This window comes from Tachysurus fulvidraco, chromosome 14 (genome assembly GCF_022655615.1).
Source record: "Tachysurus fulvidraco isolate hzauxx_2018 chromosome 14, HZAU_PFXX_2.0, whole genome shotgun sequence".
Lineage (NCBI taxonomy): Eukaryota > Metazoa > Chordata > Actinopteri > Siluriformes > Bagridae > Tachysurus > Tachysurus fulvidraco.
In genome coordinates this window covers 9,949,483-9,968,085 of record NC_062531.1, presented here as the reverse complement: position 1 = coordinate 9,968,085, position 18,603 = coordinate 9,949,483, and the positions used below count along the sequence as shown (strand labels likewise).

Sequence of the window (18,603 nt, the reverse complement as noted above, 5' to 3'; positions counted from 1 at the left end):
AAATAGGGAGTCTAATTTAAGTGGACTTGCAGCTCCACATTATTACACTTCATCCAAACAGTATACACAAATCTGCCAAATGTAGATATGTTAGGAAGTTGGAGAGATATAAAAGACTAAATGCTGTGCTACAGACATAAAAAGAAATAAAAAGAAACACACACTCGCAATCACTTTAAAAGCGTAATAAATCTTCAGTAGGCAGCAGCAGCAGCAGCAGCAGCCCTTTCTCTGCTGTCCTCTGTTCCCCTGGGCTTTCTGGTGCCTGAGACTCTAGGGTATACAGGGACACAGTGCTGGCCCTAAGGAACAAAGATGATGGCTGGGACAGGGAGATGGGTGATATGGAACGAAGATGGGGTGATACGGAAGGAAGCTTGTGGGTTTTATAACCCAGAGGACTAAAGGCTCAGATGGACCACTCATATATTTTGAGCTCTTTGCTTACTTTAGCTCAGGAAGGGTGAGACTGTACATGAGACCACTATCACTGCTCACTAATTACCCTGAAAACCTCTGGAGAGATCTGGTATCTTCATTCTATGATTATCTTTAAGGTTTCACAGGAAATTGTGAGAGGAATTCAATAGTGGGGTTTCATTTTAAAAGCTACATAAGGTCATACTGTATGTATTTACATGGCAACTTTGAAAATACATTTACTAATAAATCTAGTATATATTTATAAAGGTATTATATATTGTACGTAATTCTGTATCTGATATTTTAATTCATGTGAAGTATTTATTTTCATGAACCTAAAGAACGTATTCATAATTAATCCGTTTTTCTTGAGCTCATTTAGTTTGCTCTATAAATTCAGCTAACAAGAAGAAGCATACAGTAGCAATAATCTAGTTACGACTCAAGGAGAGTCAAATGACCCAGGCTTCTCTGAAGTCACTTATGCACATGGATCCCACATCATTGCACAAACATGGACATGTCAGTGTTATTAAAAGCAGAAGCATGCTGGGGACTGAAATTGTGACAAATGCTTTGACTTGTGCAATGTCATGACTTGATAAAAGGATTAACCCAGTCACAGTGGCATGGTGCTTTAGCTATTTTTAAAAGTTTATGGCCTTAGCCTACCTTAAAATGCTTCTGAGCTCACACTCATAACTCTAAGCCATGCATAGATGGCGTACAGCAGAATTAATGCTTTTGAGATGCCAGGAAAGCCAACAGCAACGGGCACAAAAATCACATGATATATAACATGCCAACTCGGCCTCTGGGCTAGGAGAATACATATAAAACATAAATTAGTTCAGTGGGATTTTTCTTTTTAATTTTGTTGTTTCATTGCTTCATTTGGTCAACATGTTGCTTAATACTGTCATGATTAAAAGAAAGAACAAAGACAAACAAGCACTTTCCGATGGATTCTCCAGCCAGTTAAAAAGTATGTTTCGTCTGGTGGCTGTAATTTGTGGCTTGTGGTGTGATGGCTCAGCCCACTGTTGACTAAATTGTGAGAGAGCGCCGCCCGTCTCTTGCTACAATACCAGTGGCATCTAAGGTTATTTCAGTCATGGGCTTGTCGTTCTATATTTGTATGAAAAAAAAAAGCATGGAGATGTTAAGCATGGAGATCAACCTACTCGATGGGCAGGGCTAGCAGTCATTGTGCATGAATTTCTGGAGATAATTAAATTCATATTTTATTACATTTACATTATTAATTTATTATTCAAATGAAGAAATATCATAGTTAGAAATCTCAAGTGGCTTTGCTTATTCCCCAGAGCAAATTAGATTCAGAAATTAAACTGAAATTAGAACCAGTTTGTGGAAAACGTTTCGCTATCCAAGGGAAACGGTACTCTGCAGATCTGTCTTTTTCAACCTAAGCCACTCTTCGGTCTTCCGTACATACTGTATAGGAATAGCACTAACAAATGGGAACCACTTAGTTTTACCTCTTAACTGCTTGCATTTTTTTAAAGGGTAAATAAGATATGCAGGGTCTTCTACTGAACACAAGTTTCACATACGGTTTCAATAATTCAATAATCAACACTAGGCTGACATTATAATAGATGTGTGAGAGGTGCATCAGAAACCTGTCTAAATCTATTTCGGTGCAAAAAATACACAACAGAGGCAAAACAATTGAGTGTTACACCCAGTCTTTCTGGTTTAACAGCTGTGTTTAGCACATGCCAAGAAATAAAAAAGAAAATTAAACACACCATTGTGCATCCACTAAACACTTCATCAACCAAAGAACATTCCCGTTCAAAAGCAACCACTTCCTGTTCCATTGGAATTATAGCTCTACACGCTTTATTTGGTTGAGCTTGAAGCTTGGGGGCTGGCCACAGTCACTGCTTAAAGTACAGACAGAGTCAGCATGATTAACAAGACCACACTGTTGTGAATGGAGTAAATCAACTAGATTTTGCATTTCCTGAAGGAAATACACAGAGAGTGTAAGGCGATGGATGGATATATGGATAGATGTAAGGGAGGGAGGCAGATAGAAAGAAAGAATGAGAAATACAGGAAGACACAAGAATACTCAAATTAAAGTAGGGCCCGAATCTGCACATCTGTCCTGATGTGTGCAAAGTTACATTCAAACTGTTGAAGCAGTTTGAATGTAACATCACCAGTGTTCAAGCCGACACATACTCAGTATCTAAGCATATAAAGGATCTAAATAAAAATAAAAATCATTTTAATATTCAAGCTTTAAAAAAGATTTAAAATGCAGTTTGGACAAAGTTTGTATGTTAAGTGGTTTGTGCTGAATTTTTAAAAAATATCAATAATTATTAGGAGAATAAGAAAAAAAAATCAGCCACATTGCTAATCATCAATAAGTACAAAGGTCTTAGCATCAATAAGACAACAGTCTCTATGATAAAGTTCATTATGTGAGATAGAATAAAACACTGTTGGAGAAAATAGACCAAATGATTACTTGTAATTACTTGTAGAGAATATTTTTTAGAGGATTTTTGACTGGATTAAGATATAAATAGGACAGTAAAGAAAACACGTATCCTGCTTTCAAAAAAATCAGACGGATGAAAGCGGCTCAGAATGCAGCATTGTATGAAAACTTTCAATTAGGACATGACTCGAGGCCTTCCTGCCTCTGAATACAGCCTCATGTTTTAGACACACCTACTATCTGTTTGCTTTATCCTGTTTGTCTCTTGAATCGATGACATCACTACAAACGCTTCTCAGCGACACAGGTCCACAGCTATATCGAGCTGAGTGGCAGTTTATCAAACCATAAAAAACTATTTTAATCCAAAGGCTAAAGTGACACACTCTTTTAAATGAGCCACACTAATAAAACATACTGCTGCAGGAAGTACAGTACAGTTTTGTGTAAGTGCATGTGTGCGTAAGCGAGCTCCAGCTCGGTTTATTAAGTCACTGCCGTATCAGTTTGAGTTTCCACTACACAATGCAAACAAAGCACACAACTTTGCTCCTAATTTCCTGCAATTCTGTGACAGTTTTATGTAGCATATAACACACAGGATCACAAAAAATGTGAACTGGTGCAAAGGCTCTTCCCGCACAGCCAGATTTAGCCTGAGGTTAAGCACCAACACCACATGAAGCAGCCGCAGGACACACAACTACAGCATTGGGCATGAAGCTACTACTTTTAAGACTCTGAGGTTGGGTACCACACATATCAAGCATTCCAAATGTTCAGTATACATGAAGAAGCAGCGAGGATGTTCTTTACACTTTATATATCCTGAACATTTTTACCCCCTGCAGTTCAAGCTGTGTTTTTCTCTGCCACAAATAAATGATTTGACATCATTTACAGTTAATCAGAGACGTTAATTTGTGTAAATAAAGGACACACAATGTCACGTTAGACTTAACCGGATCAACAACAAAGCCATTAAAGTACTGAATCAGACAGGTCTTTTGCACAGGACATTCTGCATGTTATCAGTGTCATCCAGTGCATATTTACAAACTTGCTTTGGAACTGGTCAATCACGCAGAGTGCTCTGTTTTCAGGAATACATTGTCCTCCCTTTGGAAAATATGGTATACCTCATTACATATAGAGTGTAATTTACTTTGTGTGCATTTAAGTACATTATGTATTTTATACACTAGAGAGAGAGAGAGAGAGAGAGAGAGAGAGAGAGAGAGAGAGAGAGAGAGAGAGAGACAGAGAGAGAGACAGAGAGAGGGACAGAGAGAGAGACAGAGAGAGAGACAGAGAGAGAAAAGACTTCCCTTTAATCACACTGACACTAGCCAGTCATGGATGTCTGTGAGCTTATGTATATGGAAGAGGTTAGATAATGCTGTCCTCAAAATATGTATTTGGCTGGATCAGCTTAGTCTTCACCCTTCATGGCTGGTAGATGTTGTTTGAGGAGAAAGCTGGCTGGGAGGCTGGTACTGGCAGCGGACCAAATTGAACCGAGGAGAACATGGGGGAAAATCCAAAACCAAAAAAAAAAAAAAAAGAAAGAAAGAAAGAAAGAAAGAAAGAGAGGAAAGGAAGCCCTCCCTTCCTGTGTGGAAGCCGGGATGCAGAAGCCAGATCTTCAGGACTCGATAGGCTTAATAGTACAATGGAAATGTTTTTAATACAAAAAAAATATTTGTTTATTCTCAGTCTTTATTTTTACTTTTTTACATGTCAGTTAAAGTACTACACTGTAAAATCATGAATTTGGGTAATGAGGAATTCAAATTTTTTAATTACAATTTACACACTAAAAGTATCCTGTGTTTATTGTATACTATATTGAAAGTCAGTTAAAATTTTTAGAAATTACTTAATAATTAAGAGTCCTTACCATGCTATCACTAGTACATATAAAGCAATAAACTAAGAGAACTGAGAAGACAACTGTAAATATACTCCTCTCCATGTATATTATTAGCACAGGGAGTATATTAGTATGTTTGTAGTAAAGGTTGGATAAAAGGTAGTGTGGGTTTAACCAGTGGAAATGGAAAACAAGTCTTTCACATTCGTTTTGGACACAAAGGTTTAAGAAACTCGGAAAGGTTTATATTGTTGTAACTCGGCAGGTTGGTGCCTGCTCAGCCGTGGACGGTGTATGTGTGTGGGTGCACTTTCTATTTGCATGTCTTGTATGAACGGTTTCTCAACACCATTGTCAAGTCAGCTAATTCATTAATTTACTGAAATTAACCTTTATGTTTTGCCAATAGTATTTACTAAGTGTCTTGTATCATAGAGAGCAACATATTAAAGTTTCATCAGCTCTGGTCTACATTATTCTTTCCAGTATTAAAGATGATATAATATACTGAAATGCACACTCAGTCGACAGTTTATTACTCAACCCTCATCCGTTTTCTCTAAAATTGAATCATTAACAGAAAATGATGAGTCAGATGGCAGAACAGGAATAAGCAGTGGCTTTTGTGTGCATCTACAGGCAAGGTTAGGGCACGTTCCAGAGCCTATCAGAGGTTAGGAGACAAAAAAAGGGGGGGGGGGGTGTTGAGTCATGGAAATCATCAACAGGTACATCACTCAGGTAGGTAGGTTTGTACTCAAAGTGACGGTAGCAGAGGGTGCAAAAGGGAGGGAGTGTGAAGTGTGAAGGTTGCTTTGTGGCACAAACCCACATGCGGTGTGTATGGTGCAAGTATGGATTTGAGGACACTGAAAGACTTTATTGCTCCAATTTATGTGCAGTTTTCCAGGGACAAACATATTATGGATGGAGCTTCAGAGAAGCTACGGCGGGAGCTGGAGGAAGAGCTGAAACAGTGTGGAGAAGAACCTCACAGCCATGCATGGTATCATGGAGCCATTCCAAGACAGGTAAGGAAACTCACAGTGATGCACAGACAGGAAGAATGGAAGGTGTATCTGGTCAGGAATTGGTGCTTTTTTGTGCTTTGTGTTGTACTGTATATCTCGAATTGTCTCTCTTTAACTGAGATAGACAAGAGCTTCATTTCAGTGTCTCTGATGTTTCGGCTGAGGTTGGCTAATTGTATTTTGTTGTTCATGTAAAGTGAGTCATGTCTGATCTCTGGCAAAGGATCATTCAGTGTATTTGTGAAACATGATAATGAAATGAAGACACATGCTGTGTTTGCTACAGCTCATCCTTGAGACAAGGTTAGTCCAGCACTAATCTCTGATATGGAAGGCGCCTATGACGTCAGTTACACATTAATCTTGCTGCTAATTTTAGTACACCTCCAATACATTAAACCGATAGGTCAGTCTTTGGTCAGAAAATTCTCTCAGTTACAAGTTAAGCTTGTAAATAAAGTTTACAATGTCTCACTGCTCGGTTCACAGGAGTTAAACCTGCTTAGAACTGGTAGAGCCACATAAGTGTTCAAAAGAGCATTTCATCCTCTGTAACCCTTTTTTAACCTTAATGGAACTCAACTTATGGGACATTTTCAATTAGTCTAAACAAATAAATTTGTTTATCACCGACAATGTGACATCAAATTAGTCAGGGCACGTTTGGCTTCTAGTTTGAGATCTTTTTTTTTTTTTTTTTTTTTTTTACATCTGTTGAGATAACCTTACACAGAATTTTTGTGCTTGAAGATAATGCCTTCAAATTTTAGATGCTTATTTAAAAAAAGCATACGTTTATACATATTCTTCTGGTTAGGTGTCTTTCATATCCAGTTATATTATAATAATATATATATTATATTAATATTATTTAACCTAACAGGTATTCAGAAGAAAAAATGTTACTCAGTCTGAAATCTAGACACTGCTTTAACATTGCATTGTTTTTGGTAGGAAGTTAACTACATATCCAACCAGGCTTCAATCACAGCGGCAGTCCATGTTTCACGTCACAGGGACAGAGCAGATGTAGATGCCGAGTCCGATGCTATTCTGCACACTTTGCTTATGAACCATAAACGGAACAATCGATCATTCTGCATTTTCAATAGAGCCAGCTCATTTAACACAATGCACCACTGTATATCACACTGCTGTTAAATTCTCAAATCAGAAGGTGATTTTCTATAAAGCAACAAATCCCAGGAAAATATATCAATTCACTCATCTAATATAATATTGTTTCCCTAGATTAAGCCTGGATGCGGGAATTGGATGTGCCATATAAATGTGTAATTGTTTATATGCTAAAGAATTATTAGAAGTCTCTAGTGCCTGTATTTTGTAACAGTCAGAAGTATAAATTTAAGTACAACATGGGAATTTTTTTTTAGGACAAAGGGTTTTGTGGTTTCTTTTTAAAATTAAAGCTGTGTTTTTACCTTATTAGCTTGAAAATAGAGAGAAAAGAGAATTGCTTACTGGTTCTAGCTGTTATAACATTTGAATCTTGTTTTTGTGGTCAATGTTAAATGTAAAATGTAAATGGTTAGAAGAATGCTTTAATAAAAGAAAACATTTTTTTTATTCATTTTAGCAAATTGGCACTTCCATTTGTATCACATGATGGTTTTCAATGCCAGCATATCCGTCCTGTACATGTAATAAGGTTTGAGAATTGAGCCAGAATAACTTACACCTGGTCACACAGGCCATTAAATGTCCTCCTTTGACCTGTGACTTGTGAGCTGAAAACCCTCAGGATCAGACATTATTAGTCTGAGTGCCCATAATCTGAACCATAGATCATGATCAGCCCTGACAGCCAAGCAGCTTTAAACAGAAACGAGTCAGACCTGCTCAACTGAAGGTGATTTAACAAATGACACTCCAGTCGAAAGAGAAGTCAGTCACTGATTGACACTCTGACTCCATTTCCAAAGAAAAACGACAGGGATTATAATTAGTGCTCGATTTCGCTTCTTTGAAGGAACGTCTAGAACGTGTTGTGTGAGTCGCGAGGTGGAAAAATAAAATCTGACTATCAATGAGGCAAAAAGGTTTATGTTAGCACTGGGCAGGTATAAACTTGCAGTACGAGTCCACCTGGAAAAGTGAACTATCAAAGCAGGGTAGTGTAAATAAATCAGTTCAACAAAACAAGTCACTTCCTTTGAGAGACAATATAGTGTTGCAGACAAAAAGCATGTCCAACACCAACATCTCAGTGCACCCTTAAACTACAAAACTATTATATAACACACAAAAAACAGTATTTATACAATGTAGAAGCTCTATACAGCATTCTGCAATAATTCTGGTATATGATCTGTAATTAACCTGCTGAATACCTGCAAGTTCATTTCATACATAAAGTCACCTTTCTCACCACTGACAAATAAAAAGTTGTCAGAATACATAGCAGCCTTACACCATCTTAATCGAATTATAGACATCTTAATCGAATTTTACTAACTTGTTGCATTACACTGTTAAGATCTTCCAACCAAATGAACATTTTGATGCATTGAACATTTAGTCTTATGCAATAGGCCAAAATAAACCTGCTTTATTAAAAACCAGTCAGAAAGAATCACCAGTTATACAGCCATCATCAAATCTATCAAAGTATATAATGTAAATGATTAGAAAGTTAGATCATTCTGTTTTTGAGACTGTTGTCACATTGGATTTCACATTATTCATCTTTACTACCTTAAATTGTCGTATTTAAGACAAAGAATATGACTTTTTGGAGGATAATACTTGTATGAATTTCATATTTCATCTCTGACCCACAGATAAAACTATATAAATCCAGCACACAGAAACAAACTTTTATCAGAAACATCAATTTTAAAATGCTTAATAACCCCTGTTCATTAGGTGGCTGAGAACTTGGTCCAGCGTGATGGTGATTTCCTGATCCGTGACTCCCTGTCAAGCCCAGGAAACTACGTTCTGACGTGCCAGTGGAAGAACAGCCCCCAGCACTTCAAAATAAACAAGAGGGTGGTGGTGATGAATGAAGCCTACTCACGAGTACAGTACCTGTTTGAGAAAGAGGGATTTGACAGCATCCCCGCTCTAGTGAGATACTACGTTGGTAACCGTGAGCCTGTGTCTGAGGTGGTGGGAGCCATCATCTTTCAGCCCATCAACAGGACGCTGCCACTGCGGTCCCTCGAGGAGAAGTACGGAGTCGGATCTGTCCGTGCCGAGTCTGGCCACAGAGAAAAGAAGAACCAGAGCTCCAAACGACTGAGCTTGAATATCACGAACGGACAAGTCCCAGATCACACCCATGGCCGTGGAAACCTTCTTAGGTGAGCAAACTTCTTAACTCTTACCAGAGCACATGGAAGAATTCACAGAAATAGGAATTTTATAAATAGAAATAGAATAATCTCTGAATTAAAGATAGAATCCATTAATGATCACAGTCTAGGTTATGGTGTGAATCGAAACATCTACAACAGAAAGCACTGTTTTATACTGTATCAAACCAGAGAAGATAAGTGCACGTCTAAGAAAACCCATCCTGTGGCTAAACAGGGGATAACCCAGGCATGTGCTGAATATGTGTAGCTGAATAGAGAGAAAACCAGCTTGCTGTGAAATGCCAAGGCAAACCATGACAAAAAATACCCTAGCAAAATTACAAGCTTCTGTGCTGCAGAAATCCACAAATACAGAGCACATATAAAATTCTTCTCAAATGTTGTGCACACCAGACGTTCAGTGATGCTTCTCATCAGGAGCACCGTGGGACTAAATGACCCATCTTTCTCCTTCACAGCAACAGAGATAAGTGCGGAAGCCAGCCAGCGTGTCTAAACCACGTTCAGGAGAGGAGACGTCCGCTGAAGACCCATCAGTCAGAGAGTTTCCTTCCACTCGGTGAGCATTATCATTTCTGCTTTCATCCTCGTCTGATGCTCTGACACACTTCACGTTTGATGGTCCTCTGCTCTGACAGCCTTGCGAACTAGTTATTTTCTGTCTAAATGGTTCTTTCTGAACAACAGCAAAAGACTTTTTTCAAAGTCATTGTAGTGTCCAACTTTTTTAGTTGTTATGTGAAGTGAGCCACAGAATTGAGATGCTAAGTAACTGTTCTGTGTAGGAGGGGTGAATTAGAATGCAGGAATAAGGCAGAAGAGATTTTACATGTTATTCCCTAGCCAACTAGGCTAAAAATCTTCCTTTTCCATATTTAATGCATAGTGTCTGTCATTAAATCGGATAACAAATATGTAAATAATACAATATCATAAATAATTGATGTATTCTTTACTGCTTCCAGGATCAAGGCCTCAGGCACAGATTCACCATATGGAGGCCCAATCAAGCCCAAAGTCTCCTGTATTCAGGACAGGCAGTGAGCCAGCCCTCAGCCCTACAGTCCCTCGCAAGATGGCCTTTGAGACACAAGCAGGCGAGGCCATCCGTGGTTCTGATAGTCAGCTCTGCCCCAAACCACCTCCTAAACCCAGCAAAGTACCCTCCATGAGGCATCCCCAGTCGCCCTTTGTGTCTCCGGGACATCCAGCGAAACCTCAGAAACATTGGCCTTTTAACCCACAGCAGTCAGTCAGCCCTGTTAGCCCAGACGTGAACTACTATGAGCTGAGTCCTTGTAGTCCAAGTGAGTGGGAAATGATCGGCACCTCTAACGGTTATGTGGACAGGTTGAACGTGGAGGAGAAAAGAATCAGCGGTGGGAGCACAAAGCTGGATCGCAGCTCTTACCATAATGCCATCGAAGCCCTGCAGAACAGCAGTGATGAGGAAGACAAAAAGCAGGAGGAAAAGCAGAGACAGGTCCGACACTCTAATGCAAAGAAGGCTAGAGGTTTCCAGAGGCCTGTATTTGAGATGGTATCGGCATTCAGGCCAGGGGAGGCAGAGTTCAGGTTACTGCCATCAGAGAACAAGCCACTGGAAATGTCTGTGTTGAAGAGAGCTAAAGAACTGCTGGTCAGTCAGGATCCCAAAATCATCGCCAAGCACATCCTGCAAGCTGACTGTGAGGTAAGCTTACAAAAAATTCTGATCAAGTTTCTAGGTATCATACATTTTCAGGAAGCTTTGTCTACAACCTCATGTGACGGCAGAATTGTAGACATTGATACTACAATGGGGCCAGTGGTATCTCAATGTGGTATCAGATGTTGGACCACTGATCATAAGGCCGTGAATTCAAATCTCAGCATTGCCAAGATGCCACTACCCTCAAGACCCTCAACAGTGCAGGTGTAAAAAAAGAGATAAATGTTACATGCTCTGGAGTAAGAGTAAGAGTAAAAACTTTAAACATACTGTATAAGTAATAGCTGCACTTTTGCAATGAGACCTTCAGGCAACCTCCAGCTCATGGACTACTAAAAAAGTGCCAAAGGGTAACCCGCCCATCCACACCCATAACCTGAATACAATCAGCAGGGACAGTTTCATAACCAGCACTTCCGTATGACATTTTGTCGCTTCAGACGTTGGAGCTGAGACCAGTTCAGCCTGCCAGCCTGGTAGAGTGTGAAGTGTTTAGTTGTTTCAGACAAAGACAGATGTAGAACATACTTGAATATAATAAATCTAGTTTTAAAAACATTGTTTCAACTGATGAATAGGTGTCCACTGTAGAGGAAATTATGGTTTTTTGGTCCTTTAGCAACAAGAAGGATAAGACTCCTTTGGATGTTTGTAAATTAATTCACCCCATAATAATTTTATGTACAAGAAAACAAGACAGAAACTAGCATGTAAACGGCGTGTGTATTTTTGCCAGGTTGCCCGGATTCTAAATGTTTCAGATCAAATTAAATGTCAGATGGGTGTAACCTCCGGGTTGGAACTTATAACCCTACCACATGGGCGGCAACTCCGTCAGGATCTCATGGAAAGGTAAACAACACACTGTTACTTTACATACTGATGTCCTACACCATAAAGGCTAAAAATGTCATAGAGTTAGCTAAACCAATTTGAGTTAAAGTACCTTATTCCACATAGGCACAATACCATGGCGATTGGCGTTGCTGTGGACATCCTTGGTTGTACAGGGAGCCTTGAAGAGAGAGCAGCCACACTAAACCGAATCATTCTGGTCGCCCAGGAGCTAAAAGACTCAATGGGAGACCTTTATGCCTTCTCATCCATAATGAAAGCACTGGACATGCCTCAGGTAGCACCCACTGAGCACTCCCTCTGCACCTCACAGAAAATGAGCATTGCATGGACACAAGAAAGATGCCTGTGGTGAAACTGTGAGAAATACATTATTTCTGATTTTCTTTCTGCTCACAGATCACAAGACTGGATCACACATGGACTGCCTTACGTAGGAATTACACACACACTGCCATCCTTTATGAGAAATCTCTTAAACCCTTCTACAAAGGCCTGTATGACGGGAATGGTAAGTTTTGTACATGTTTGCCTTTCTTAGTCCTATTATTCCTGTCATAATTATACTGAATAAATCAATAGATTGTAGTGTGGTTTTGATTGAAAGTGTTTATACTAATTTTAGACTGTGTTAATGTGAAACTGGTCTGTGAGGTTAATAGTAACAGAGACCTTCTACCCTCTGCAGCAGAGGTTCCACTGAGCAGAGCCACTGTGCCACTGTTGATGCCTCTTCTCACCCTGATGGAAAGACCAGTAGCTGCATTTGAGGGCATGGAGCTCTGGGAAAGCAATGACCAGGGTTGTGAGATCATGCTGCGCCATCTAGAGGAGGCTCGTGCTGTTTCACGAAACGCTGATACCTACACCTATAATGCCAAGCGAGTCCTGCAAGGTCTTTATACTTACTTTGCTTATTTTAAAAGGTCCCAATAAGCATCGAACACGATCAACAACTCTTACCTCATAATTCTTAATCATTTATGATTAGGTTTTAGATATAAAGGAAACAATTGGAAAGGGTATTTTTTCCCCACAGTGGCACTATTTTTAACTAGCACCAAGGATGCCATGGATTATTTTTTTAATCAGACTTTCACCCAGACATTTTGACCAATCCAACAGTTATTACTGATTGTATCTGCATCTGTAATGTTAAATGTAATGTCTAGTACACATAGATGTAACCGGATAAACGGATGTTTAGAAACCTATACAGTCTTAGGGTTACAATGGGTTCTGAAACAGTATATTTGTTAATGCTTTGTACCTTGAAAGCTCAGGACCCCTGGTATAGTTTAGATTCTGTGGGCAAGATCAGTAGGGTCAGAGGTATCTTCACAGTCAATGTCTTTTTCATCAGACCTAAATTTTGTACAAGCTTGTATGAATACCATTAATATTAAATCATGATCTTCATTGTTCTTGTTTTTCCATCTAGACTTCAGTCCTAATGAGGATATGTTGGAGATCCTGAAGACAGACTTCCAGTTACGCCTGCTCTGGGGCAGCAGAGGAGCCGGGGTAAACCAAACAGAACGGCATGACAAATTCAAACTCATCCTGACTGCACTGTCCAGAAAACTAGAGCCTCCTGTTAAACAAACAGAACTCTGAGGAAAGCAGACACAGATCACTTCTATACACCACGTGGAAGCATGTAAAATAAATGCAGAATACACATGGCCCTCTTGGGTGGAAGTGCTTTGGTACAACATAGCTTCCATGAACTGTACTGCATTCCAAATGACTTTAATCCATACACACACTCTGGAATAATTCAACTAATACAAGTTGGTATTTTTCTGCCCTCTGGACAGTATTGCACATGAAGAGTGCTCAGAGAGGCAACGGTACACAGAGAATAAAAAGGAATCGTTCACTTACAGTAACAAGTGGTGATTAAACAATTAAACCGTTAACGTCATAACTTAAAGGTTCGAGTCGATGAAAAGAAGGACACACGGATGGAGAACCATGCATGTTCTCTAAATTTTAAAAACGTATGTTGTATTTATACCTTAACAATTGTTCAGTCAATGGTTTTAGTCTAGAGCTGTATTGTAAAGTATGATGCTATTTCAACAACTGTGTAAATGAAAGTAAAACACTGTATATAATTGTTAGTGAGGTGAAGATTTTAATTCATGTAATATAGTTTATTTGTAATTGTCACTTGTGTAAATATCTCAATTTTAATATCTTTCTATGAACTCTTGCAAATGTATAGATAAAGAAATCTAAATAAAATGTCTAACTCAAAGGCATGGTTGTGTTTTAGGAATATTATTGTATTTTATTATTGCATTTCTTACTTAATAATGGATTTTTTTTTTTAGCTAGTGTCTAAAAGGAAATCTTTTGGATTGTCGGACAAAAGCGATCAGATCAGAACTAAATAAAAGCATCACCTACTACTGGGAGTTAAAACAATCCCGCATTTGATCGCCTTAACTAGTTTTTGTAAGTAGCTACTTGTTTAATGTGTAGAAAAAGAACTGATTCCGTAATGCACTTCAGCAGGAAATATTAATCAGCAGCTTCAAATCAGAGTCGTATTTATTACAAAATGGTATCGTAGGCAAAATAGTACATATAATAAAATGCATCATTTTTTTTATTAAAATGCATTGTTTTATTCATATTGTGAAATAAATGATCTAAATTTCACTATCAATACACCCAGCTCTCATCAGCATACACATAACAAGTTATTCTTAGTTAACGAGCATCAAAAATGGTCTTGACATTGAAGAATGCTGCATATTTTTAAAAAGTGTTACATAAAAAAAAAAAACACACACACAAGACATACATACAGAAAGAATGAGACAAAGGGTATTAAGCATTTATTTCCTGCTTGCTCTCGCTCTTGATCAAACGCCCCAGTAGATAGTGGTTACTGTCTTACTGTACAATATATTTATACAAAAAGGAGCAGTCAGAGCCAACATGATTCATTCATTCACACTCAATACAAATTTAAATGAATTGGGGTAAAAAGTGCATCGGTTAAGACCAGGGTCCTATGCAGAATAGTGTTCAGCAGACTTTTAAAAGAAGCACTGATTACAAAGAGAAAACGGCACGAGTCGGAGAAGCGAAAAATCGTACACGCGATTTAAAAAACCCTATAAAAAGACATGGTAAAAACACATTCAGTATGAAATAAAGAATGTTAATACTTACAAATCAGTAATAAAACCTAACTAGGTATATACATATGCATACATATATTCATATGCGTACAAGTCGTTTTAATATATGCATGACACGTTCACATACACACACAGAAGGATAACGCAGACGCTTTTGGATAATGTGGATGCTCATCGGAAAAAGGGCTTCTTCGATCATGTTACTGAGAGCTGGAAGAGAAGGTGTTAGGATTGGCTGTAAGGAAGGCTGCTGGAGTGTTCGCTGCATTTTTCACAGATCCTGGCTTTGCTCCGTCAGACACGATGATGATGACATCATCTATTGGTCCAAGGTGGTATTTTGATCCACAGCACACACTGAGAGAATTGCAAGTTGGTTCTAATTACGTTGGTGATTGGGCTGCTGTGGTCCAGTCCTGTGTCTATTCTGGTTCGTTCATGTTATACTTAGCATTCATGATGGTTGTGTTATTTAGGATGGATACAGTCAGAATGGGGGGGGGAGGCAATAATGATATAAACAGACAGCACAGAAATGGGGTGATGAAGGATTAGAAGTGGTTACATCCTACCAGGTGCTGACAGGTCAGCCCTGAGGAGATGGAGTGACATGTTCACGTCATGCATGTTAAGGCAAGCAAAAGGGATGACACAGGAAAACATTCCTATGACAGCACTGGAATGGAGTGCAACAAGGCGCAATGTTGGGGTCAGGCACAGTCTAGGATAAATGCATCGGGTTAGGTCAGCGCACTGGGTTTTCCTACGCTTTCTACCATGCAGCTGATTCCTCAATTTATACCCCCACCATCCCTTTATTCCATCCCTCTCCCCTTTTCTACTACCGCGTCTACGGCACAAGCTTCTGCTGAACGAAATGATGTTAATGGAAATGAGAGTCAGCGTGCAAACATGCAATCTGCTTTCTCCTCTCTGTTCCTGTCTCTTTCAGCTGAAACCCCCTGCACTACCTACTAACAGACCCAGAGCAGTGTCCCTTCCACCAACACCACAGAGCCCCTCATCCACTCAGGAACCTGTAGCCACAGAGAAAGGAAAGAGAGCACTGTCACACACACAAAACACAACTCGACAGGACAGAGGGACTATATTGAGATTTACACAGATATACTGCTGATCCTGAGATTCACCATTCGATGATTTGAAGATCAGTACTGTAGCACACAAATGTAGATTACCCAAATCTGGTCAGAAATCACAGGACAGGACTGAGAAGTAACACCCATGAAGCTGATGCATGTTATACAGCCCAGAATAATGCTCCATGCTTGTGTACTCAACAAACATTTTTACTCTTCTACGTTTCTCAAAGATCTGGACTCCTAAAGGCTTAAGCTTGAGCGTGGATGGAAAAAGTGGCACCTGAAAAACGTCTAGGAACAGTAACAGCAGGTCCATTTCAGTAATACTTACTGAAAACAAGGTATTGTTCCTTAAGAATGGAAGCTTTCTGATCCTTCTGCATGCCTGAGATAAAAGGTCACATTAAGTGGCGAACAAAGCTAATAATCTGAGCGGAAGGCTTCTATTGAGAACCAAGAACACTTTAAGTGAATAAAATCTGAAATGTGAAAAAGAAAGTAACCTGCCATCGCACTAAACATAGTCTGGGTCACTTTAACCCGTGTGTACCTATATATTTGTGTGTTTGTCCTTGAGCTCACACAGTGAACAGGGTATGACGTAGGTTGTGGTGGTGATAATGCCGAGAGTCAACATGGCTGGACGATCATGCTTCAGAAGAGCTCAAATGTAGGTAACCGCACCTTTGCTGTGCTTCTCCAGCGTAATCTCCACGTAGGATGTGGGAACATATCCCTCCTCACCGCTCTGCTTGCGAACTCGCGTCCAGCCGTCGCCTTTGTCCTCCTCGATAACATACATCACCTCCTCCTCTTTCATCATCAATGTGCCCTCATTAGAACCTGTGGACCCACAACACACACAAAGGAGCACAGACATGTAAACACAGACATACAGTACGGCGACATGTAAAACTTATGCGTACTATAAAGTTTACTGAAGCACAAACACTGCAGGGATTTATCTGTTCAGACTTCAAGTTGTGTACCATCAAATGAGTAGAGTGCTTTGCAGTGGCCAACTGCAGGAAGAGGATCATCATCTTCAAACTCATCGTCAAAATCGTGCTGGTCAGGTTGGGGGGGTGCCCGGTGCTCTTGGTTAGGATCATCCGTGTAGCTGCCTTCAGGACTAAAGTAACAGAGAAACTGACAGCTTCAGCTCAGTAATGACCTCCATAAAGGACAAAGGATATGAAATAACTACTGCATCAGACTTTCAAATCCCATTTCTATCAACAGCTTTGGTATCAAGAAACTAGTCCGCCATGTGCAAGCCTACTGAAATAATATGTCCAAATACATTATATAATTAACCTATAAGCTCAATATATAATTAATGCAATATACAATATATATTTCTTGGTCAGAAATGGGTCAATCTGACCAAGTGTGACAAAAGATGTTCAAACCAAAACAAAAGCTTGTTTTGAAAGCTGATTCATGTGTGTAATAGCATCATACGCACTTTCGTTCCCATCCGTTCAAATCACAAATTAACATCCTTTGCATTCCTGTGGCTTTTTTTTTTTTTTAAGAAATAATCGATGTGATCATGCTGAAGTGTAAAGACGCACCTCTCTCTGCCATGAGGGGCGTGATGATTCACATCTGAACTGGGCCGCCGTTCGCTACGAGAACTCTGCTTCCCCTCCACTTCTGCCAGCCATGTCTGAGAGAGTCAGTGAGTGAGTGAGTGAGAGTGAGAGTATTAGCACTAGAAATTAAGGCTTGGGCAACAGAACAATACAATCGGATACATGATGAGTGCTGTTGGGAAGGAGAATGGAAAGAAAACCGAAGAAGCTTCATTTTAATGAAAAAGAAACATGTTGATTTGACACAGGTGTGTGTGAAATTTTAAATTTTAAGTTTAAAATAAGTGTTTCTTTATATCATGTATTCATCATTGTTTATCTATAGCGCTATAGGAAATATAGCGTATTTAATTATTAAGAAAGAAAACTGGTGATATTTCTAAATATTTAGGAACACTGGTGAGACATACTCCATATGCTGGTGTATGGCAAGTAAGTGAGGAATTCCTAGTTGTTGAAACTGCAATGTATTAAAAGTCACCACAGCTGTGCGGACGGCATTATATTCAAGTTCAAAGACCAAAATTTCAGTAACCAGGAGTCCTTAAGGCACTCAAGGCACATGGTGCTGGCATGATGACGTACAGGTGCACTGTCTGTCTTGCTCCACCAGGGGTCACTATCACACAGGACTATCCAGCACTGAGCCATTTCTCCAGATGTGCCTTTGTGGGTTCAATTTCCTTATATGACCACAGCAACAATGAGTTCACTGGGGAGATTACCTCATTTTTGTGTATCTCAGAGCGCAGCTTCTCCATGTTGCATATGGTTTCAGAGATCTTGGGCTGGAGACTACCTGGGTCACCCATCTGAGGATTCTTCTCATAGACATCCTTCATTTTATTTAACGCATCTCTGTGAGACGGATTTACAGAAAGAATTTATTCACAAAAAAAAAATGCATGCCATGCAATGCAAGACTTTCTATTATTTCCTTAACACTTCACTACTGGGTTTAAGTTTTTACCTATAATAAAGACAAAGACTAAACAAGCAAACAAAGAAGCTTGCATCTTCTAAAGAAA

General features: G+C 39.3%; 2 protein-coding genes across 10 annotated transcripts in view; one reads left to right on the top strand and one right to left on the bottom strand.

The window, feature by feature from the left end:
• Positions 1-13,983, top strand: part of bcar3 (BCAR3 adaptor protein, NSP family member) — a 70,574-nt gene extending 56,591 nt beyond the window's left edge. For 5 of the 6 annotated variants that reach the window (XM_027166522.2, XM_027166521.2, XM_027166524.2 and 2 more), the window contains 9 exons: positions 5,681-5,809; positions 8,696-9,135; positions 9,609-9,709; positions 10,116-10,843; positions 11,598-11,713; positions 11,822-11,993; positions 12,116-12,227; positions 12,405-12,611; positions 13,158-13,983. In XM_027166522.2, the coding sequence (XP_027022323.2) occupies positions 5,681-5,809; positions 8,696-9,135; positions 9,609-9,709; positions 10,116-10,843; positions 11,598-11,713; positions 11,822-11,993; positions 12,116-12,227; positions 12,405-12,611; positions 13,158-13,333 (2,181 nt within the window). In that variant the 3' untranslated portion in view covers positions 13,334-13,983. The remainder of the gene's footprint in view (positions 1-5,680; positions 5,810-8,695; positions 9,136-9,608; positions 9,710-10,115; positions 10,844-11,597; positions 11,714-11,821; positions 11,994-12,115; positions 12,228-12,404; positions 12,612-13,157) is intronic. The other variant, XM_027166523.2, reaches the window with a different exon arrangement.
• Positions 13,984-14,257: 274 nt separating this feature from the next.
• The window catches only part of fnbp1l (formin binding protein 1-like), a 42,066-nt gene continuing 37,720 nt past the window's right edge, over positions 14,258-18,603 (bottom strand). For 3 of the 4 annotated variants that reach the window (XM_027166528.2, XM_027166530.2, XM_027166532.2), the window contains 4 exons: positions 18,301-18,433; positions 17,555-17,649; positions 16,967-17,109; positions 14,258-16,820 (listed from right to left, as the gene is read on the bottom strand). In XM_027166528.2, the coding sequence (XP_027022329.1) occupies positions 16,642-16,820; positions 16,967-17,109; positions 17,555-17,649; positions 18,301-18,433 (550 nt within the window). In that variant the 3' untranslated portion in view covers positions 14,258-16,641. The remainder of the gene's footprint in view (positions 16,821-16,966; positions 17,110-17,554; positions 17,650-18,300; positions 18,434-18,603) is intronic. The other variant, XM_027166529.2, reaches the window with a different exon arrangement.